Below are 19,241 nucleotides of genomic sequence, written 5' to 3'. Positions count from 1 at the left end.
GTCAGGTGTAACATTTCAATATGTGGAGTACCAGTAGAACAAATGTAGCTTTAAAAAATGAACAGAAGATTAATAATATTGTACATTTTGCACTGATAGATGGTAAAGATGATGAATTATTTCATGCCTCCCTGACTCAACTAAAAACACCCTTCTGATGAACACAACACTGGACTGCTGAGCTACTTTTATACTTTTCAAACACAGAAAGTGTCACAGCACTGACAGTGAATCACTGCACCAAGTTATTTTTATACAACAAAAGTTGCACCCATAAGTGGTTTCCTTGGGTCTTATTTTATTTTGGTATTTACTTGATATTTGATATCAGCTAAAGTAAGATGTTGAATTATTGGAGACTGTCAATTTATCTTTACATTCTTGTTTTTTGCACTTTTAATCTCTTAAACTCTTGATTTTCCACTTAAAAGTCCTCCTTAAGTCCCCCTCGTGAAAAACATGCCATGCCTTTTACACAGTATGACAGTATTACATTTAAACTATGTATCTGTTACAACTAGATCCATCTGAGAGAAATATTCTTTTTTTTTTTTTGCCTTTCTTTAAAGGAGAAATCTGTAATATGTTTGCTATAATAATCATAAAATGACCACTGTATGTCATCAGAGATCAAGAAAACATGTCAAGTTGGAATATTTGTGTCTCAGACAACAACACCCCCTTTGAAATTTCTTTTTCTTGCTGGAATAACCTTTTGTATGTCAGTTTCTTGTTAATCACAGTTCAAATTAAAGCTGAATGATCACCAAATGAGCAAGCATCTGTTTATGAGTTGTAAGAAATCATTAATAATCTTGTAGAAGAATCAGATTTTTATAAAAGGTTAAATTGAGCAAAATGTTCATGGAGTCTATTTTCAGAGCAGTGGGGTTTGCTTGACATTGACAGACAACTGGCAGTTACAAACAGCTGATCAACTTACAGTGGAGGACTCGTCTTTGCTTTTTATTGTCAATTTATAACGTTGCGCTCATCCTGCACTCCTGCAGTACTCCTGCAGCCTGTGAGTCTGGGCAGGGGGTGTGGGAGAAACAGCTTCCTTCAAGCATATATTGTATGGTATTTAACTGGTTGAACCATATTTTATATGTAAGCGATAATGGACAGGGAGCTGGTCATTATGTCAAAATAAACCCTGACAGGGTGATGCAGGACACAGAGGGGTCATGAAAGGGTTTATTTTGCAATAATGACCTCCTTATTTTTATTACATGCTAGTTACTAAAAAAATCATTTGACACAAAATATTCATTTAAAAATGATTTTATTGCTCCTCCCAAGTCTATGATCAGAACATGATGATGATGATCATAGCAACGGTCTGTTATTCTTAGCAACAGTCTGCTTTTCAGAAATGAAAGACTTTACAATGCTGCAATTGACCAGTAAGAATTGAGTATTTAACAAAGTTGTATAATAATTAGGTTTATAGGAACATTATGCAGGAATATGTATTTTGTGTGATTTGGTGCCACCACGCTTAATTATCGCGATTCACTTATACACCACTGTCATAAATATGTACAGCTGTACACAAGAATTTGTGTTGACTATATCACTTATGCTCAAAAACTAGTGACAACTTCATTAACACAGCCAAATATCAAGAGAGTGCAAAGACACAAGACATAACAGGCAGCTGATATTACTGACTAATCCAACAGCAAGAAGCCAGCTTGCTGTCTGTCTGTCAGCCTTTTATTTCATGAAGCTGTCGACAACAACTAAAAGGCAGTTCCACATTTGCTCTTGTCCAGCAGCCTCTTGCTTTATCATTCTCAGCTTCCTTTGTCAGCATCCTCTTTGGCTCTGCTGTGATGCAGTAGAGGCTCCAGAGCCTGATTGTTGCCCGCTCACCCAGCCCTTATTCCATCCCAGCTCCACTCTCTGTCACTGTCCCCCGCTGCATCCTCACCACCCCAGGTCTGAAAACCTCCTCCTCCCAGTGGCCCACAGTCCCTGTGCTAGTGATGCGCTAGCGGTATAGCGCTAACTAGCTGACAACAGCTATAGTTAGCAGCAGTTAGCACTTAGTTTACTCTGCAGATAAAGGTTTTAAAATGAAATATTGTATCAGCCCAAAAATTTCTGCCCATATGACAGATAAGATGAATCTTTAATTATTGGTGTGATCCACAAGTATGTCTGTAATGTGGAGGATTTTTAAAATGTCTGGAATAGATAGCAAAGTTGCTATTTTTATCACTATTATTACGGTAATTATTGCTCAGCGTCAGTCATGTGAGGAGGAACCAAATCACACTCCTTCAGCCTCAACAGTTTAATTGCCCATCTTAAGAGCCATCATCCCGAATATTACGACAAATTTAGAAAGAGCAAAGAAAAACAGGCACCAGTGAAAATTACCTGTCAGCTGTAGTTTTCTTCATCTGCCAGCTGACCATCCTGATAAGAGTAGAAGAATAATCTGTCAATTCTGCTAAAGGAGAGACTTGATGGTCTCTGCAATTAGGTGGAAAAAAAGAAATAAATCACAGAGTTTTTTTCTCATGAAATATGATCCAGTTTTACCAAAATCAGTGACATAGCTGGTGGTGAGCAGGACATATGCATACTCTGGGGTTGCATTGGGCCCCAAGCAATGTTATGTAATTCCAGAAATCAGTGGGGAAGCTCTGTCACACATCATACCATGACATCATTTATGTGAGCATGTTGCCATTATTTTTTGCAAGTAACCTGAATTAATTCATGGATGTATTTGTTTTAGAACATCCTCAGACAAGAGAGGTGCTGGGTGTGTGAGATATATACGTTTAAACAACAACCAGCGGATTGTGCTTCTTTAAAAATGTCAAAGTATGTTTGAATATGTTTTTCATAATGGGGTTGGAAGGTTTGCTGACTTTTTCGTTTTTTATGAGGTCCTGAAATGGCATGAATAGTTGCACTGAAGTGACAGATGTAAAATAAAAATTTAAAAAAATGCAGATTCTGTAAATCCTGTTAGTTTTCAAGAGTTTCTTGGTGTAGGGGAGCCCCAGTATTTCTGTGTTGTTAGCATTTTCTGTAGGTTGAATTGCAAAGGCTCAGCTTGAAATGTTTGATTTGAATATAAGAAAAAAAAAGTCCAACCAGATCTACCATAGTTTCACAAAGTGAACAACATTTTGAATAGGGCCCTCAAAAAGCTAGAAACGGCCCTGATAGTGTTTGTAATATAAGGCATTACATTATGATCATACCTGTCAAGTTACTCGAACAGGTGTTCTGAGTGCAGAGCTGACTTTGGGTGCAGGTGATTTTGAAGCTGTTATTTGAAGCTAAACTAATTGCTTAACCGTGCAAAAAGACATTTTCCAGTGCTGAAACCAGAGGTTTATTGTTAAGTTTCCATGTGTGTAAGGCCAGTTGGGGACACTCTCAGGGGAAGCTGCTGTAAATCGATTGTGCATGTGTAAAGCAATTGTGTGGTTGAGAAACAGAGCAATAGTCCAGGCATACAGACAACACATGGACTGTGGACACACTTTATTATCATGTTTGATGACTCTGATTCTTTGAATCTGATATAAAATGTTGCACAACTGGCAATATACCAAGCTGTTCCACTGCTGTCTACTTCTGACTGAGTGCACTGTGCACAGTCACTCTGACTACACACACTGGAGGTCAGCTAGAGGTCGACTGATGTTGGTTTTTAGAGGCAAATATTCTCACTTACCACGATCAAGGCATCAAGGTCATTTATTTGTCACTGTACAACACAGGGCTGCAGAACAGAATGAGCTGTTGTCCCTTAATACATAAAAATATATACAGATAATTAATAGAACAGAATATTACATTATCAAAAAAAGAAAATTATCAAATTAAATTCATGATATCAAATTATAAATTATGTTGGAAAATATATTTTAAAAGATCAGACTCTTGGTTATTAAACCTTGTCATGGACCGACTTCATAGGTGATTACATTTTTATTAAATAAAGATGTTAACTCTTGCAGATGAAAAGTCTTTTAGAGTTGACAGGATGTTGCATATTTTCATTTCACAGCATAGTCATAGTGAGCAGTCAATTTATTTTTTAAAGTGTCTCAGAGTCTCTTCATGTTAATCAAAATACACATTTTAAAACCATAATTCTTATTTAGCTTTGATTTAGAAGGACTACAGAGTTGACATGTCATGGTTGAGACACATCTGATAGAAATAATATTTGATTAATTTGTAGAAAAATAGAAAACTTACCCGTGCTTGAGCAGTATTCCTGCCTTTTTATGGTATAGCTGACCCTTTTTATGCCTGAATAAATCAGGTATTTTAATTAAAAAATCTATTTTGAAACAAAGATGATTATAATAGCACTTTTTAACACCTCTGTTGTCAGTAGGTATTGTCAATTTTAGATTCTGAAGGCTTTTAACACATTTTTAAATTGTTTGAAACTGTGAATTCTTGTCTGGGACAATGGTGTTTTCTGGCACAGACTAAGTTTAGAAATTAAAAATTAAATCAAACCAAAACATTTGATAAATTGCATATATTTCTTATATATGAATTCTTAAAGTGTACATCCTTCCCCCAAAATTGGAATTAATGTGTTGCTATTATTAATTAAAAAAAGAATGGTAGGACACGATTTGTCACACTTCTCAAGAATGAGATATATACATGTATACATCATATACATCCAAGGAGACTAATACTAGGATGGGTTAAATGCAGAGACTGGATCTGACTGTATTATTGTGGTTGTATATGTGACAGTGATGTTGACTCTCACAGTGTACATATGTTGGGTTTTAGTGTGTTTCTTTTGTATGTTTCAATGTCTGGCACTAAGCAGGGTATAGAATGGTCTATAGTGATGAAATGTTCCTTCCTGCTCTTTTAGTTTCCTCGTATCCTGGAAATAATTCTGCAGTGCATATTTTTTTTGCATCTGGTAGAGTATAAACAGCAGCACCAAAAAAGTGATGATATTATGGTTATCATGTTTGACATCAGGGAAACACTGTCCTCTGCTTTGACTGTGTTTGTGCTAAAAGCATCATTGCTGCCTCCCCTCATCCTGCTGCAGTCTTGCATCCTGTCAGCTCCTTGCAACAACTCAATCCAGGATGTTGTGGTGGAGCAGGTCTCTGAAAGACATGGGCACAAACAGTCTCTGGCTTCCTATTTACTCTAATTTTGTCAGTTTCATTTTCCTGCAGTCGAACATTAGCCAGGAGCAGCATGAAGTCCCAGCAGGGTTAGTAGTAGGGATGCAACGATAAAAAATCAAGGTGTGATAATATGAAAATAAAAAGCCCACAATATGATATTTATCACAATATCAAGACACAAAGAAAAATGATGATTTGAAATAATTCAAAATATTTATTTTATTATTTTTTATTTAATTAAATAATAAAACTGATGTGTAAAGCTTTTTTTGTCACTCTAGAATTTGTTTTTCCTTTTAACTTAAACTTATTCTGATTTTGACTTAAGCATGTGTAAAAAAGATAGCATGAATTTTCTTTGGCAATGAATGTTTGAATTATGTATGTGTGCAAAATAAATCCAATGCAGCAGTCAGTAACAGTCCTTTTAGAATAAGAATAATAAAATGAAATTATTAACTGTTTAGTATCACAGTAGATATTGTTAGTCTGGTATGTTATTGAGACATTTTTATGGAGATATTTGATATATCATTATATTCGTACCGTGTAGGCAACTGAGGATTATAAAAAGAATTTTTGTTGCTGATTTTGATGATGATGATGATGATGACGTGTATCCAACAGGGGAAGTCTTACCCGTTCAAAGGCTCCTTCCCTCCCATGTGGAACCCCCTAGTCTTGTTGGACTTCAACAACCTGTGGAGGACGATGGACGAGATGGGCAAGGAGGTAAAACAAGACTCAACCCTGGGGTTGTGTTTCTTTCTTTTTTTTTTTCTTTTTTTTTTGCTTTAACTCTCTCTCTCTTTTAACTCTCTATTCCAGATTCCCAAAGAGGCACCTTGGAGAGCACCCCACGCTGAGGAGTGGGACAAGATGTCCATGCAGCAGCTCTTTGAAAAAATCTGCTGGACCAGGTACAACAGGAAATTATATAACCTTTCCTAACTGAAAAGAGTGAGAACTATGGTGCATGCCTTTTCTATGTCTCTGAACTTAGTCCCATTATGTGTTTGTATTTAGATTATGTATTTGTAGACACTTTTTCACCCTGTTCTATCGGTAGTTGAAAGGCGTATGACATGTAAATAAATTCCCTGGCAGAACCGAACTGGGGACTTGTGGTTTTATGATCCCTGACTTAGACATTCAGCCACCAGGGCGCCACCTAGCTCAGTGATTTGAGTTGCAGCTCAAGCATTGAAATGCAGTTTATCGAGGGTTGAGAGTTTTATACTTTGTACTTGTATTTGAACAACTGTTTTCAGTTTCACATAAAAAGTCTTATTTGTTACATGATTATTTGCATGATGACTATTCTTGCCACCATGGTTCTGCTGAAATCAAAAATCAGTAAATAAATAAATGAATTATTATATAAATAAATTAGTATGCCTCTAAATACACCATGTTTTCCAGTCTATTTATTAATAGTATTAACTTTTAAATATATTCTAAATTATTATTAATGTGTTTATTTCTTTATTATTTCCATCCATTGCATTTTCCCCTATTTATTTCCACTAACATATTTCTTTATTTCCTTTTTGCATTTCTTTATGCATTTCTGCTTTATTATGCAAATGAGGTGGCTGTCATGGGGTCAATGTTTTGCCTTTAAGGCTTTTCATTTAAAAATTAATAAATGAATAAATAAAATGGAACGTTACAATGGGTATGTAAATAAATAATGAAATAATCCAAAAGTAAGTGAATGCAGAAGCAGCTAAGTCAGCAGCATGGCTAATGTTAGCTGCGTTAGCCTCACCAAGTCTCTTCCTCATGAACAGTTATGACACTATAATAATACAGCTGATTGGACAATATGTTTCAATGATATGTAGCTAACAGTGTTGTGTAAATGTAAATAATGTTTTTTGTTTTTACATATAAGCAGGTTTATATTTGTTGTATTGGATTCATGTTAATGTGTACTGTCAGACATGCTTAAATTTTTTTGGGAAAAAAAAAACTATCAAACAGAAATTTGGGCATCCACCTGCAATAATTGGGAGGACCTCCTCAGGGCCCCAGACCCCCTGTTGAAAACACATGCCATCCATCTCTGGAGAATATGTATTTCCCTACCACTGAGTCAAGTTGTGAATCCGCAGACATCCAGTAACTGTACATAAATTATGCAAATGTTTAACTTTGAAACTACACACAGAGACAAAAAAATGCAGTTCTGTGACTCCTGACGTTCATAAAGTTCCTGAATTACAGGTTAAAAGAACAATGGGTTACAAATGAAAAACTTCTACATCATAACAATGTTTTGTGTGTTTTTAAGTATTGAGTTATAACTGTACCTTTTCTCTCTTATTTTTAAGCACTGTTCTTAAATTCGCCAAACTGTTTGTCAACGTGAACGTGACGTCTGAGCCCCACGAGGTGTCGGCTCTGTGGTTCCTCTGGTATGTGAAGCAGTGCGGAGGAACCATGAGGATCTTCTCCACCACGAACGGAGGACAGGTGGGTCTGCACGAACACATCGGTATTAGAGGTTTACTACAGGTGAAAAGGCTCAACATCACCATGAAGCCTCCCCCAAAATTCTTGTTTCAGCGTTGGACATTTGTTTTTATCATGAAGGAATAAAATGTTAAATCAGGCTATAAATTCAATTAAAGTGTTGATATTAATCATTTTAAAGCTTTGTTGTTGGTAGGACATGATTTGTTCCTGCTGTGTCTGGCCTTGATGTGACCTACAGCTTCTGATGAAACCAAATAACAAACTAATCATTCTTAATTGATAACCACTAATGTTGAAATGCTAACAGAATAGCCCAGTATCATGTTTCCAGTTAATCTCTCTGCAACAACAGCTGGTGGGACTGAAATCAGTGTAGAACAGGTTCGCCAAGAAGTGGTGTGGGATTTAAATACACTGGAAACCCAAATCCACAGGAGCCCTCTCACTTTGTACACAGTAGGAAGCATCTGGAAAGCCTGGGAAATTAGTTTTGATCCAAGTCCAAAATATTGTCATTTATGTTTTTGTGTATTTTCCTGATATTGGGTTTGATTTGGGCAAAAATGATGCTATTAATTCTACAAACCAAACAAAAAAATCCACATCAGTTGCTCCAACATTGCAGGTAACATTAGTTTGGATAAGGTCACACAAAGTCACACAATAACACAAACTGTCAGATGGAGACAGCTGTACACCAGCAGCTCCTGTGTTCTGTGAGGTAAAGTAGACTGGTGGCTTTGAAGAGAGTACTGATGGTTTTCTAGATGTTAGGAACTCAGACTTTTGTGCAAGCTTAAAAGGATAGTTCACCCAAAGATGAAAATTCACTCATCATCTACTCATCCTCATGTTGTTTAGTTTTTTAGTCCACAAAACAGTTGAAGTGAATGGTGATCACTTTTTTTTTTCATTTGAAAACTGGTCATCATTCACTTGTTTGGGAGATCCTCCAAGGCTGTTTTCCTGTGAAACTCCAGCAGTGTTTTGTGGACTAAGAAAAAAAATCTGACCTTCAGTCAACACAGGATGAGTTGATAATGACTGAATTTTCATTTTTGGCTGAACTATCCCTTGGAACTTTGATACCATATGCACATTTTTACTATTTAAAGGCAATTTCCCAGTGGCTTTAAGCTGGCTTTCGCCTGCAGACTCATGAAAAACAGGCAAGAGATCCTGGAGCCTCCTAAATCAGCCCTAATACATTTTAGCTCCGTTTGCTGCTGCTGATGAGCGTAGTTTAATCATGAGCCTGACAAAAGCTGTTTTCTCGGAAAGCTGGGGGAGAACATTCATACTTCTTAAAGCCAAGTGGCCCTGTTGCCATAGCCGCTAAGAAATGGGATTGTGCTTAGATAAACAGACAATGTTGCAGCCAGCTCCGACCCTCCTTTTAAAACACCCCCACCATCCCTACCATAGACACATTTTGTGCTTTTTAGGGGGGGTACTGGCATCTTCAGGGGAAGATAGCAGGCCACCAGTATATGCCATGTAGAAGTGGTATACATGGTATTGTGGTATCTGAAGGCATCTATTCAAATTTTGAAAGTGTTGAATATATAAGCACTTAAAACATTATGATGGTAGGGTTATATCATACCTTATAATTGGTTGCAGCCATTATTGGGTCAGTACCATAGATTGCAGAGATTATGTGCAAAACTTAATCATTTTTGACCTTTGGAGAGATGATAAAAATAGTCCAAAACCCTCATAAATACAATATTAAGACTCCAAGACAAGATGGAAAATTTCTTTTTTTATTATGACTTTATTTCGATGATTAAAAGGTAATCATTCCAGAAAACTGTTTCTTTCAAGTTCTTTGCAGATTTTTAGAGAAAAATTCATGCAACTTGACTATGAGCACTTCTGTCCTGGGAATTGCTCAGAGACCCCCCTGTGGTCAGTATAGGTAGGAAAGCTATCCATCCTGTGAATGCTCCAGGTCTGCAGTCTGTGGTTGTGAAGCTTCATGAGGCTGTAATTATCCCAGAGGTCACTATAGGTCAGTTTATACAGTGAGGTCACTAGGTTACTATGGGGACTAAAATCATTACACATGAGTAAAACCGGGCTCGTTAAATCCGCATGAGTCTCAGCTCCCCAGTCAGACCCAATTAACACAGTTCCAATACTGTTTAGGGAGCCCAGTATGCAGAAATATTCAAAAACACAATTTTCAGAATTTGAATATAAAGTTTTAAGGGACATGTCCAGGGTGAACCCCGCCTCTCAGCCAGTGTCAGCTGGGATAGGCTCCAGCCCCCTGTGAAACTTCAGGAATAAGCGGTCACAGAAAATGGACGGATGGAAGTTTTAAGGGCAGCGAAGTGTTGCTGGGGCATAACGTAACATTTTAAGTGTAATGTTGTAGTGCTGTTGCTGCAACATAATGTTTTTAAATGTAATGTTGCAGTAATGTTGCTGCAATGTAACATTTTAAGTGTGATGTTGCAGTAAAATTGCTGCGATGTAACATTTTAAGGGTAGTGAAATGTTGCTGGATCTTAACATGAAACATTTTAAGTGTAATGTTGCAGTAGTGGTGCTGCAGTGTAACAGTTTAAGTGTACTGTAATGTTGCTGGAACATAACATTATAAGTGTGACGTTGCAGTAATATTGCTGTGACGTAATGTTTTAAATGTAATGAAATGTTGCTGGATTTGAACATGTAACATTTTAATGTTGCAGTAACATTGCTGTTGGGTAAAGTGTTGCATTAAAATTGCTGTAATTTAACGTTTTAAAGGTGATGAAATGGTTCTTGAACATAACATGTAACATTTTAAGTGTAGTGCTGCAGTACTGTCGCTGCACTGTAACATTTTAAGTATAATATTGCAGGAATATTGCTGTAACATAACAGTTTAGTGTATTATAATGAACAGAATATAACATTGCTGCTGGGACTTTTTAAGTGTAAATACCAAATCATAAATGGCTGAATGTCACAATCGTCAAGCTGAAATGGCGTCCTGTGTTTGTGGGGAAGTGGGGGTGTTTGTAAACGGATCCTATAGAGCCTCATTTTTCTTCAGATAAGTTGAGCTGAGAGGTCAAGTCTTATTAACCACCTTCCTTACAAGCTGACACATAGTTGGCACTAATGGATCTGTTAGGCCTTCAAGCTTCACAACATACCACTAAACTCACTCTAACTTTAAACCCCTGTACAGCCTCTGAAAGACAGTAAGCTGAGGACGTGGGCGTCCTGCTGGAGTTGAGGTTAGAAGGGAGCGTTACATAAGCATGTGAAGTATACATATGGAGGCACACTTCACTTTTAATGCAACTTTCCACTGACACGGACAAAAAAAACTTGTCTTTAATCAAACAAGACAAACACAGACTCCCTGTTCTCACTGCCAGGACTGATTTAGCTTTAGCTTATAATTTTTCAGCATCTGGCAGGCAAATTCGTCCACATGCCACAGTGGAATACACGGAGAGACATTGACTTCAGCCATATGGAGAAGGTCACTGTCTATTTCATTTTGGGTATCAGAGCTTTGGCAGCACTTAATCTCTCCTCACTCCCACAGTTCTCTCCTCCATCATTCAGCAGTTGCCGGCCTGAGCTTTGAAAACACAGCGTGGCTTCGGTTTAAGATGTTAAAATTTGTAGTGAAGGAAGGAGGGTGGATTGAGGATAAGAGGCATGTAACACCAGGATAAATCAACAGATTTTATCAGCTTGCCTTGTAAATCCTGGTTTTATTAGCCTGGCGGAGTCGTACTGCGAGCGGGATCAGACTGGATAGGAGCAGTTTTATCCAATAAAAATGAGACTTCCTTACAAGCAGAGAATGAAAAAGCTACATCAGACCCCCATGGTCCTGCTTCATCTGCTCTCTGCGGTTGTGGCCAGTGACTGACCCCCGATCTGTGTCCTCCCCCGCAGGAGAGGAAGTTTGCAGGCGGCTCGGGACAGATCAGCGAGTGCATGGCCAAGGAGCTGGGAGACCGAGTGAAGCTGCAGTCTCCTGTCTACAGGATCGACCAGAGCGGAGACATGGTGCTGGTGGAGACGCTGGACAAACAGACCTACATGGTGAGCATTTCAAAGCAGTATTGTGCGTCTGCTACAGCCACACTGTGGTGGAAAGTAAGCAGTGCATTCACTCAAGTAAATGTCTATTTTATCTTACACTCCTACTCCCATACATTCCAATGGTAAACATTTGACTTTTTACTACACCACACTTTCTCTTACAGCTGTAGTTACCACACATTGTTAAAGGGACAGTTCATCCCAAAATCAAAAATACATGTTCTTCCCTGGCCTGTATTTTTCTGGTGTGAGTTTCAGAATTTTGGAGATATCAGCCGTAGAGATGTCTGCCTTCTCTCCAGTATAATGTGACTTATGTCAAGCCAAAGTCTGACCTTTTCCTCAAGTAGTTTTTGTGTGTTTATTTTGAAAGGTCATTGTTTTGTGGTGCAGAGAGCCCTACACATGCAAAAGTGACGCAAAAGTGGTCCCTACGGGGTCGTAGTTTGAAGCGTGGGGCCACTGACCAAGCTACATGTTACATGTTGTCTATAAACAGTATGTGGATGGTTATTGTGAAGTTGTAACAGATGTTTATTATACTTTGTAAAATGATTAATGAATACTGTTTAGTGCATTTATAAACACTATTTGGATGGCCATGAGAAATTTGCAACGTAAAACTTTACAGTTAATGGTTTATAAAGCATATTTATGCATTATTTGGCAGTAAAATAACTATTAACTAAAGTTTAATTAACTGTCAATTTACCAATTAGTTATTAGTACTTTCTACAAAAAGTAATTTTCCCTCTAGATGTCTTAGATAAAGTCCTAAAACTCTACTTACTGTACACATGGATACATTTGTATTTACTATCTACAAATGTCATAAATAATCATAATATATCAGGCCTTTTTGACTTTTTATACTCTGAGTAAATTTTCCTGATGAGTGGAGTAAGTGTACATTGATGTATTGGTACTCCTACAGAATCAAATGAGTCCTTCTTCCAGCTTTGCAGCTATATTTGTTATTAATGTCAAGTTATTGGTATTATATAAAAACAGAAATAAAAGCACATGCAGTATTTGTACACTGTGGTGTGAATATAACATGTCCTGAGAGATGAGAAATAAATATTAAAAGTAGAAGTCCTTAATGGACACGTTCAGATCATAAAGTGCAGCTTGTAATATTGTTGTCTGCTGCCCTCTGCTGGTTTCTTGGTGACCTGCAGCTCACCGCCTGTTTGTGTTAAATGCTTCTCTATTTGTGTCTTTGTCTTAGGCCAAGTACGTGATCGTGGCCACCCCTCCCGGTCTCAATCTGAAGATGCACTTTAAACCCGAGCTTCCACCGCTGAGGAACCAGCTGATCCACCGCGTCCCCATGGGCTCCGTCATCAAGTGCATGGTGTACTATAAAGAGAACTTCTGGAGGAAAAAGGGTACGCGGCCGGGAGGCAACGACATCTTATTTCATCTTCACACTCCTACTCCTCTTTTTTACACTTGTGCTTGTGTGTGTGTGTGTGTGTGTGTGTGTGTGTGTGTGTGTGTGTGTGTGTGTGTGTGTGTGTGACCAGGTTACTGCGGCAGCATGGTGATCGAGGAGGAGGGCGCTCCCATTGGTCTGACACTGGATGACACAAAGCCTGATGGGAGTGTACCTGCCATCATGGGGTGAATACAGCCAGTTCGCTGCAAAAATTACAAAGATACAGATATTATGATTATGTACCACACACTACATGGCCAAAAGTATGTGGACACTTGCACATTACACCCGTGTGATTGTCCTATTCCAAAACAATAATCTGCTCTAATAATCTATCGTTAATCAACTATTTTAAGTCATTTTTAAGAGAAAAAAGTCCTCTTCTCTGATTTCATTTTCTTAAATGTGACAGTTTTCTGGTTTCTTTACTCCTCACTGATGGTAAACTGATTGTCTTTAGTGTGAGGACAAAACAAGACATTTGAGGACGTCATCTTGGACTTTAGGAGACACTGATCAACATTTTTCATCATTTTCTGACATTTTATGGACCAAATAACGAATTAATTAATAGAGAAAATGATCAACAGATTAATCAACAATGAATATAATCATTATAGGAAAGACTTCAAAAAGATTTGAGAAATACGTCCAAACAGATGGAGCACACAGACGTACATCTCAGCATGTTTGGATCTAATAAGACTAGTAGGTTTTTATTTAGACAAATATCAAAGATATTTGGCAATTCTCTAATAGAATTTTCCCAGAAGCCATTTTTCACTTTACATAGCCAAAATATGTGCCATCTGTGCACCACATTCTCTCCAACATCTCAGAGTTGAATTTTCCAAATTCTTTGAATTTGTGGTGTCTGAAAGTATCAAATTAAAACCCTTCATGAATATTCTTTTCAGTAGCTTGAAGTGGCATATTTTTCTAGTGGATAATATTTCTCTTCTCCATCTCTTCCAGATTCATCCTCGCCCGCAAGTGCAGAAAGCTGTCGGGACTGACCAAAGAGGAGAGGTAGCTGCATGGTGGAGACAACACGTTACATTCATACACTCTCACTCCGAGCTGCACAGGCGCTTTAACCCAAACTGTTGTTCTGTTGCGTTTAGATTGAAGAGGATCTGTGAGATCTACTCCAGAGTGCTGGGCACAGAAGAGGCTCTGCACGTGAGTTTGGAGACACACTAACACACACACTCATGCAGATGCAGTGTTATACTGCAGCACCAGCTCAACCAGTCACGTGTCTCACTTGTGTCTGTCAGCCGGTGCACTACGAGGAGAAGAACTGGTGTGAAGAGGAGTACTCTGGGGGCTGCTACACGGCCTATTTCCCCCCTGGAATCCTTACCCAGTATGGCAGGTAAGTCATTTACAGGGACACACACAACCCCAGTCTTTGACTTTCCTAAAGGTGTGTATGCACTGATGTCAGTTTCCCACTGGGACACACTCCGCAGCACTCCAATACACAGCATACTAAGACTGAACACCCTGCGTCATGCTCAGGGAATGTCAGTTATGGAAACTTCCTCTGCTGCTCCTTTGCGTAGAAAGGAGCCAGTTGAGGTGGTTCAGGCATCTTGTAAGGATGTCACCTGGTCGCCACCCTAGCGAGGTGGTCCAGGCATGTCCAGCTGGGAGGAGGCCACGGGGCAGACCGAGGACTAGGTGGAGGGATTATATCTCCACCCTGGCCTGGGAACGCCTTGGGATCCCCCAGTCAGAGCTGGTTAATGCAGGCGGAAAAGGGAAGTCTGGGGTCCCCTGCTTGAGCTGCTGCCTCTGCAGACTGACTTTGGATAAGTGGCTGAAAATGGATGAATGGATGGAGAACTCCTCTGTGAGCTCCATTGTCTTATGTTGGCTAAATAATTTATGGGCAGACCTTGACGTTATATGCCAGCTGCTATAAAAGAAGAAGAAGAAGACTCGTGGGTAATCTTGCTTGTCATTTTTCTGCAAAGTTAAGACCCATTGTTCAGTTCTTCCCTTCATGATTCACAGTCCCTTTTGAGCGGATCATTTTTCCTCCCTGTGATTTGGAATCTCATTTAACATGGCTGAATATCCTGAGCAGTCCACTTCACAGGGAACCACTAGGTGATCAGAAGGCAGCCTGAGTGGCAAACTATCCTGAAACATGGCTGCATTTAGAAGACAAGCTAAGAAATCAGGAGTAAAACTCACAGCCTCAGTACATGGGGTGAACTCTACCAACTGAGCTACCAGGCCTCCAGAGTAACCATTTTTGTTTGCCCATTTCATGTTAATTAGAGTTCAAATTAATGCTGAATGATTACATGTCCGTTTATGAATCATAAAAAATCACTGCTAATCTTTTAGAAGAATATATAACTGTTAAACTGAGCGATATGTTAATGGAGTTTGGCAGGAAGAAGGCAGGAAGTGACTGAACTCAGACTCCACGGTGTGTTTTTTCAGAGCAGTGGCCTTTTTTTTCAGGATAACAGGCTCAACTTTTACACTGACTGACAACTGACAGAGCTGACCAACTTTTACCCAAAAATCGAACATACCCGACCAGCTGCAAATCCATGTTTCAGTGGCTGGATTCTACTTGTTTCTGTCATTTGCAGTGATCCATTTGCTTCTCTTTTCTTTAGCGTTCAGCAGAATGTAAATAGGTCACTCCGATTTCTTTAATCTGTTTGTTCAGTCAATCACACAATATCTCTTTCACATTTCAGATGTGGTTTTTGTGTTTTTGCGGCATTCAAACTGAACGCTAACGTTGCCACTTTTTGCCATTCACTCAGTGGCTCCGCCTGCTGTGACATCTCATGTCCCTCAACAGTGTCCAGAATAAAGTCAACCTCTACTGTGATGGCAGTTCCATTTTTTTTAACCAAATTATGAGCAGAGTATGTAGCACAGCTTTTAGCATAGCCTCATATGCAATGACGCACACAAACACACAAACAAATAATATTTGCAAATGGCAAATATTGTATCCTGATGCTCAAGAACTTTAATTGAGTCCAAATTTGAGATGTTTTTGGTAGATTTTTGTTCTTGGTTGTGTAGAAAACCAACTTTTTTCACTGAATTTCTTTGCTGTTCACCTTTAAACCTTCCAGATCAGCAGAATCTTTGTAATGTGTCTCATGTTCTCCGTCTCTTCCTGTCTGCAGGGTGCTGAGGGAGCCAGTTGGCAGGTTGTACTTTGCAGGGACAGAGACGGCCACTGAATGGAGCGGCTACATGGAGGGGGCGGTACAGGCTGGAGAGAGAGCAGCCAGAGAGGTCAGAGGAGCACAGACAACCAGGACATTCACTGATATTCACAGGAACCCACAAGAAATGTTGACGTACTGACTGATCAACCATTGTGTTCTGTTGCAGGTCTTGTGTGCACTGGGTAAAATCCACCAGAGTCAGATCTGGCAGCCGGAGCCTGAGTGTCGGGTGAGGAAAAATCTTTCTCAATATGTTTTAATCCAATAAAACCCCAGCAAAATGATTTTCCGTGGCGTTTTTTGCTTTGTTTTTTTTTGTTGTAGATTTTTTTCTTTTTTCCCCTTTTGATTGGTGATTGGTGGTCAACAATGATTGAGACAGGGACAAAAGACACATGGACAGACAAAAACAAACAAAACAAAATATAAAAGTAAATAAGAAAATAAATTATGACATGCAAAACTTTACATGGCACACATCACTGTGTAACTGAACAGCCTTGTACAATTCCTTGTATTATAAGCAAATGAAATTCATTTATACATGTTATCTGGTGTTATCAAAGTCATTCTGAGCTGATACAGGTCACGTATTCTGTTTGTGTTCAGAGGCTAGTACTGTGTGCACCACTGTGTTAGAAACAGTCAGTCTAAGAAATTTAATGATTACTCAAACTTAAAAAGCAGAACACCAAGAAAGCTCTTACTTAGTGTGGGATTTTAGACGGGTGCTAAAGGAACTTTCGGTCATCTTTTTTGCGGTGAGGGGCGCATTTTGCCACAGCCAACTGTTGAAGGTAAATCTGTTATATGCTGCATCTCTGCCAGTATTTCACTTTGAAGTGTTTTAGATAAAGTCTGAATCCAGTGTGCTTCACTTGGAATTTTGTTTGATATTCCAAATGTCGCAGCAAACTTCAATCCCTCATTAGAGCACAGCGCACACTTTGCATCCTCTTTGTTTAATCTTTTGAAGTATTTCCACACAGAGCTGGTGACAGACACTGTTATGTTAGTCTATTTTAGATGATAGAGCCACAAGTTACTGTACTAACTGCATTAATGGTCAGAAGTGTTTGAATTCATGGTGCTTTGTGCTTGTTAGCTAATTAATTAAGGTGCTCTGTGTGCTTGGCCATTAACACACAAGACGCACACTACGCCTCATCACGTAAATTAAATATGAAGAATAATATGTCATATAGCATATTCTGTGAATTATGAAATGCATAAGCCTATTGCAATTTTACAGCTGCTTTTTCCTGCTTTGCCTCATGATTGGAGGGTTGTTGCACTCACACCTTGAACTTTAGAGGGCATAAAACTAATAATAAATTGGTAATAAATTAAAATAAATAGATAAATAGTAACCAGATAGTTTGTAACTGATACATTAGTATGGAGGGTTCTGGCAGAGCATGATGGTTGGCTGTTCTACAGTTGAAGTGCTGGGTTGGGGGTGGGAGCACTGGTGTCTAGGGGGTTAACTAAAAACTGTCACTCCTTCTGTCCCTCTAATAGGATGTCCCAGCACTCCCCTTCGTCACCACCTTCTGGGAGAGGAATTTGCCTTCAGTGGGCGGTCTCGTCAAGCTGATGGGAGTCTCCACCTTCCTGTCGGTCGCCGCGGCAGCTGGCCTGATGGCCTACAAGAAGGGCCTCCTCCCTCGGAGTTAAAGCGCCCGTAGCCATCGTCTCACTCCTCTGCATTTCAAGGGGGCACGTCTCAATAGACACTGTACTGTTAAACTTGTAGTACACTACTTTATGGCCCAGACTACAAAGTAGTGAACTACGTAGGGTATAGGATGTTTTTGAGAAACACCCTGCTGTAAGACAGACTGTTCTGCTCACACACAAACACTAATGCACCATCACTGTGCACTGTCTGCTCACAACACAAACAGTGACGGGCTGATTCAGAGCTCAGAGATGCTAGTTTTAGAGGAGTGAAGAAGACCTGACTTCAGTTTAAATCTGCAGGAAATCTGAGATTCAGATTGTGAAACCAATGAAGGAAAAAGAATCAGTTCTAAAAAAAAAAAGAATCTATCACTATTAATATTCCATACATTGCCAATGACATTCATCTTCTTGATTATGTATGAGTTTAGTAACTCATCATGCTTTCTGTGTGTGTGTGTGTGTGTGTGTGTGTGAGCTTTGTTTCTACGCATGCTCACATGCATTTGTGAGCATGAGTTTGCCAGTTGTTTACAAAGTGTGTGTGTGTGTGTGTGTGTGTGTGTGTGTGTGTGTGTGTCCACTGTCTACTTACCTCTGCTGATTTTAGGTGCTGATTGATTCTGGCCAGGCAGCCGCAGCTGTTTGCTGACATCCAGCAACATTAGAATAGAATAACGTTGTGCCATTACCGTCACAAAAGGAGGTTTAAAGGGACAGTTCACCCCAAAAACACATTTTTTAAAACATATTTTTCCCCCTGGCCTGTAGTGCTGTTTATCCATCTAGATTTATTTGGTGTGAGTTCTTGAAATGTCTACCTTCTCTCCAGTATAATAGAACTAAATGGACCACAGCTTGTAAAAAAAAAAAAAAAGTACATTTGAAAAATTCAAAACCAGTGTCTCTTCCCAAAAATCATGACCTGGTTTCTTAAAATGATCCACACACCTTGTTGTGAGCAGTTTTTTGTAGGAACTACAGTACAAATCAGAAATCATTTCTATGGCAGACATCTCTACAGCTGATATCTCCAAAACTACGCAACTCACACAAAAAAGTATAGATGGATAAAGATACAAGCAAGAGGAAAAATGTGTTGTTGTTGTTTTTTATTTGGTCATGAAATGTCCCTTTAAGGATGAGGCTTATTATATTCTGTGTTTTTCTTATTGTCAACAAACCCTGTGGCCAAAACCAACAGTG

General features: G+C 39.0%; 1 protein-coding gene across 1 annotated transcript in view; it reads left to right on the top strand.

Moving 5' to 3' along the window:
- mao (monoamine oxidase) overlaps window positions 1-18,891 on the top strand; it is a 56,465-nt gene extending 37,574 nt beyond the window's left edge. The window contains exons 4-15 of the mRNA XM_084724349.1: window positions 5,781-5,885; window positions 5,982-6,073; window positions 7,490-7,631; window positions 11,547-11,696; window positions 12,928-13,087; window positions 13,226-13,322; window positions 14,113-14,166; window positions 14,262-14,319; window positions 14,418-14,515; window positions 16,308-16,419; window positions 16,519-16,581; window positions 17,874-18,891. Coding sequence (XP_084580475.1) covers window positions 5,781-5,885; window positions 5,982-6,073; window positions 7,490-7,631; window positions 11,547-11,696; window positions 12,928-13,087; window positions 13,226-13,322; window positions 14,113-14,166; window positions 14,262-14,319; window positions 14,418-14,515; window positions 16,308-16,419; window positions 16,519-16,581; window positions 17,874-18,029 — 1,287 coding nt within the window. The 3' untranslated portion in view covers window positions 18,030-18,891. The remainder of the gene's footprint in view (window positions 1-5,780; window positions 5,886-5,981; window positions 6,074-7,489; window positions 7,632-11,546; window positions 11,697-12,927; window positions 13,088-13,225; window positions 13,323-14,112; window positions 14,167-14,261; window positions 14,320-14,417; window positions 14,516-16,307; window positions 16,420-16,518; window positions 16,582-17,873) is intronic.
- Window positions 18,892-19,241: the final 350 nt, after the last annotated feature.

This window comes from Lutjanus erythropterus, chromosome 8 (genome assembly GCF_056507025.1).
Source record: "Lutjanus erythropterus isolate fLutEry1 chromosome 8, fLutEry1.hap2, whole genome shotgun sequence".
NCBI classification, from domain to species: Eukaryota; Metazoa; Chordata; class Actinopteri; order Lutjaniformes; family Lutjanidae; genus Lutjanus; species Lutjanus erythropterus.
Note: the sequence above shows the minus strand (reverse complement) of the source record. Positions and strands in the feature narration are given on the sequence as shown.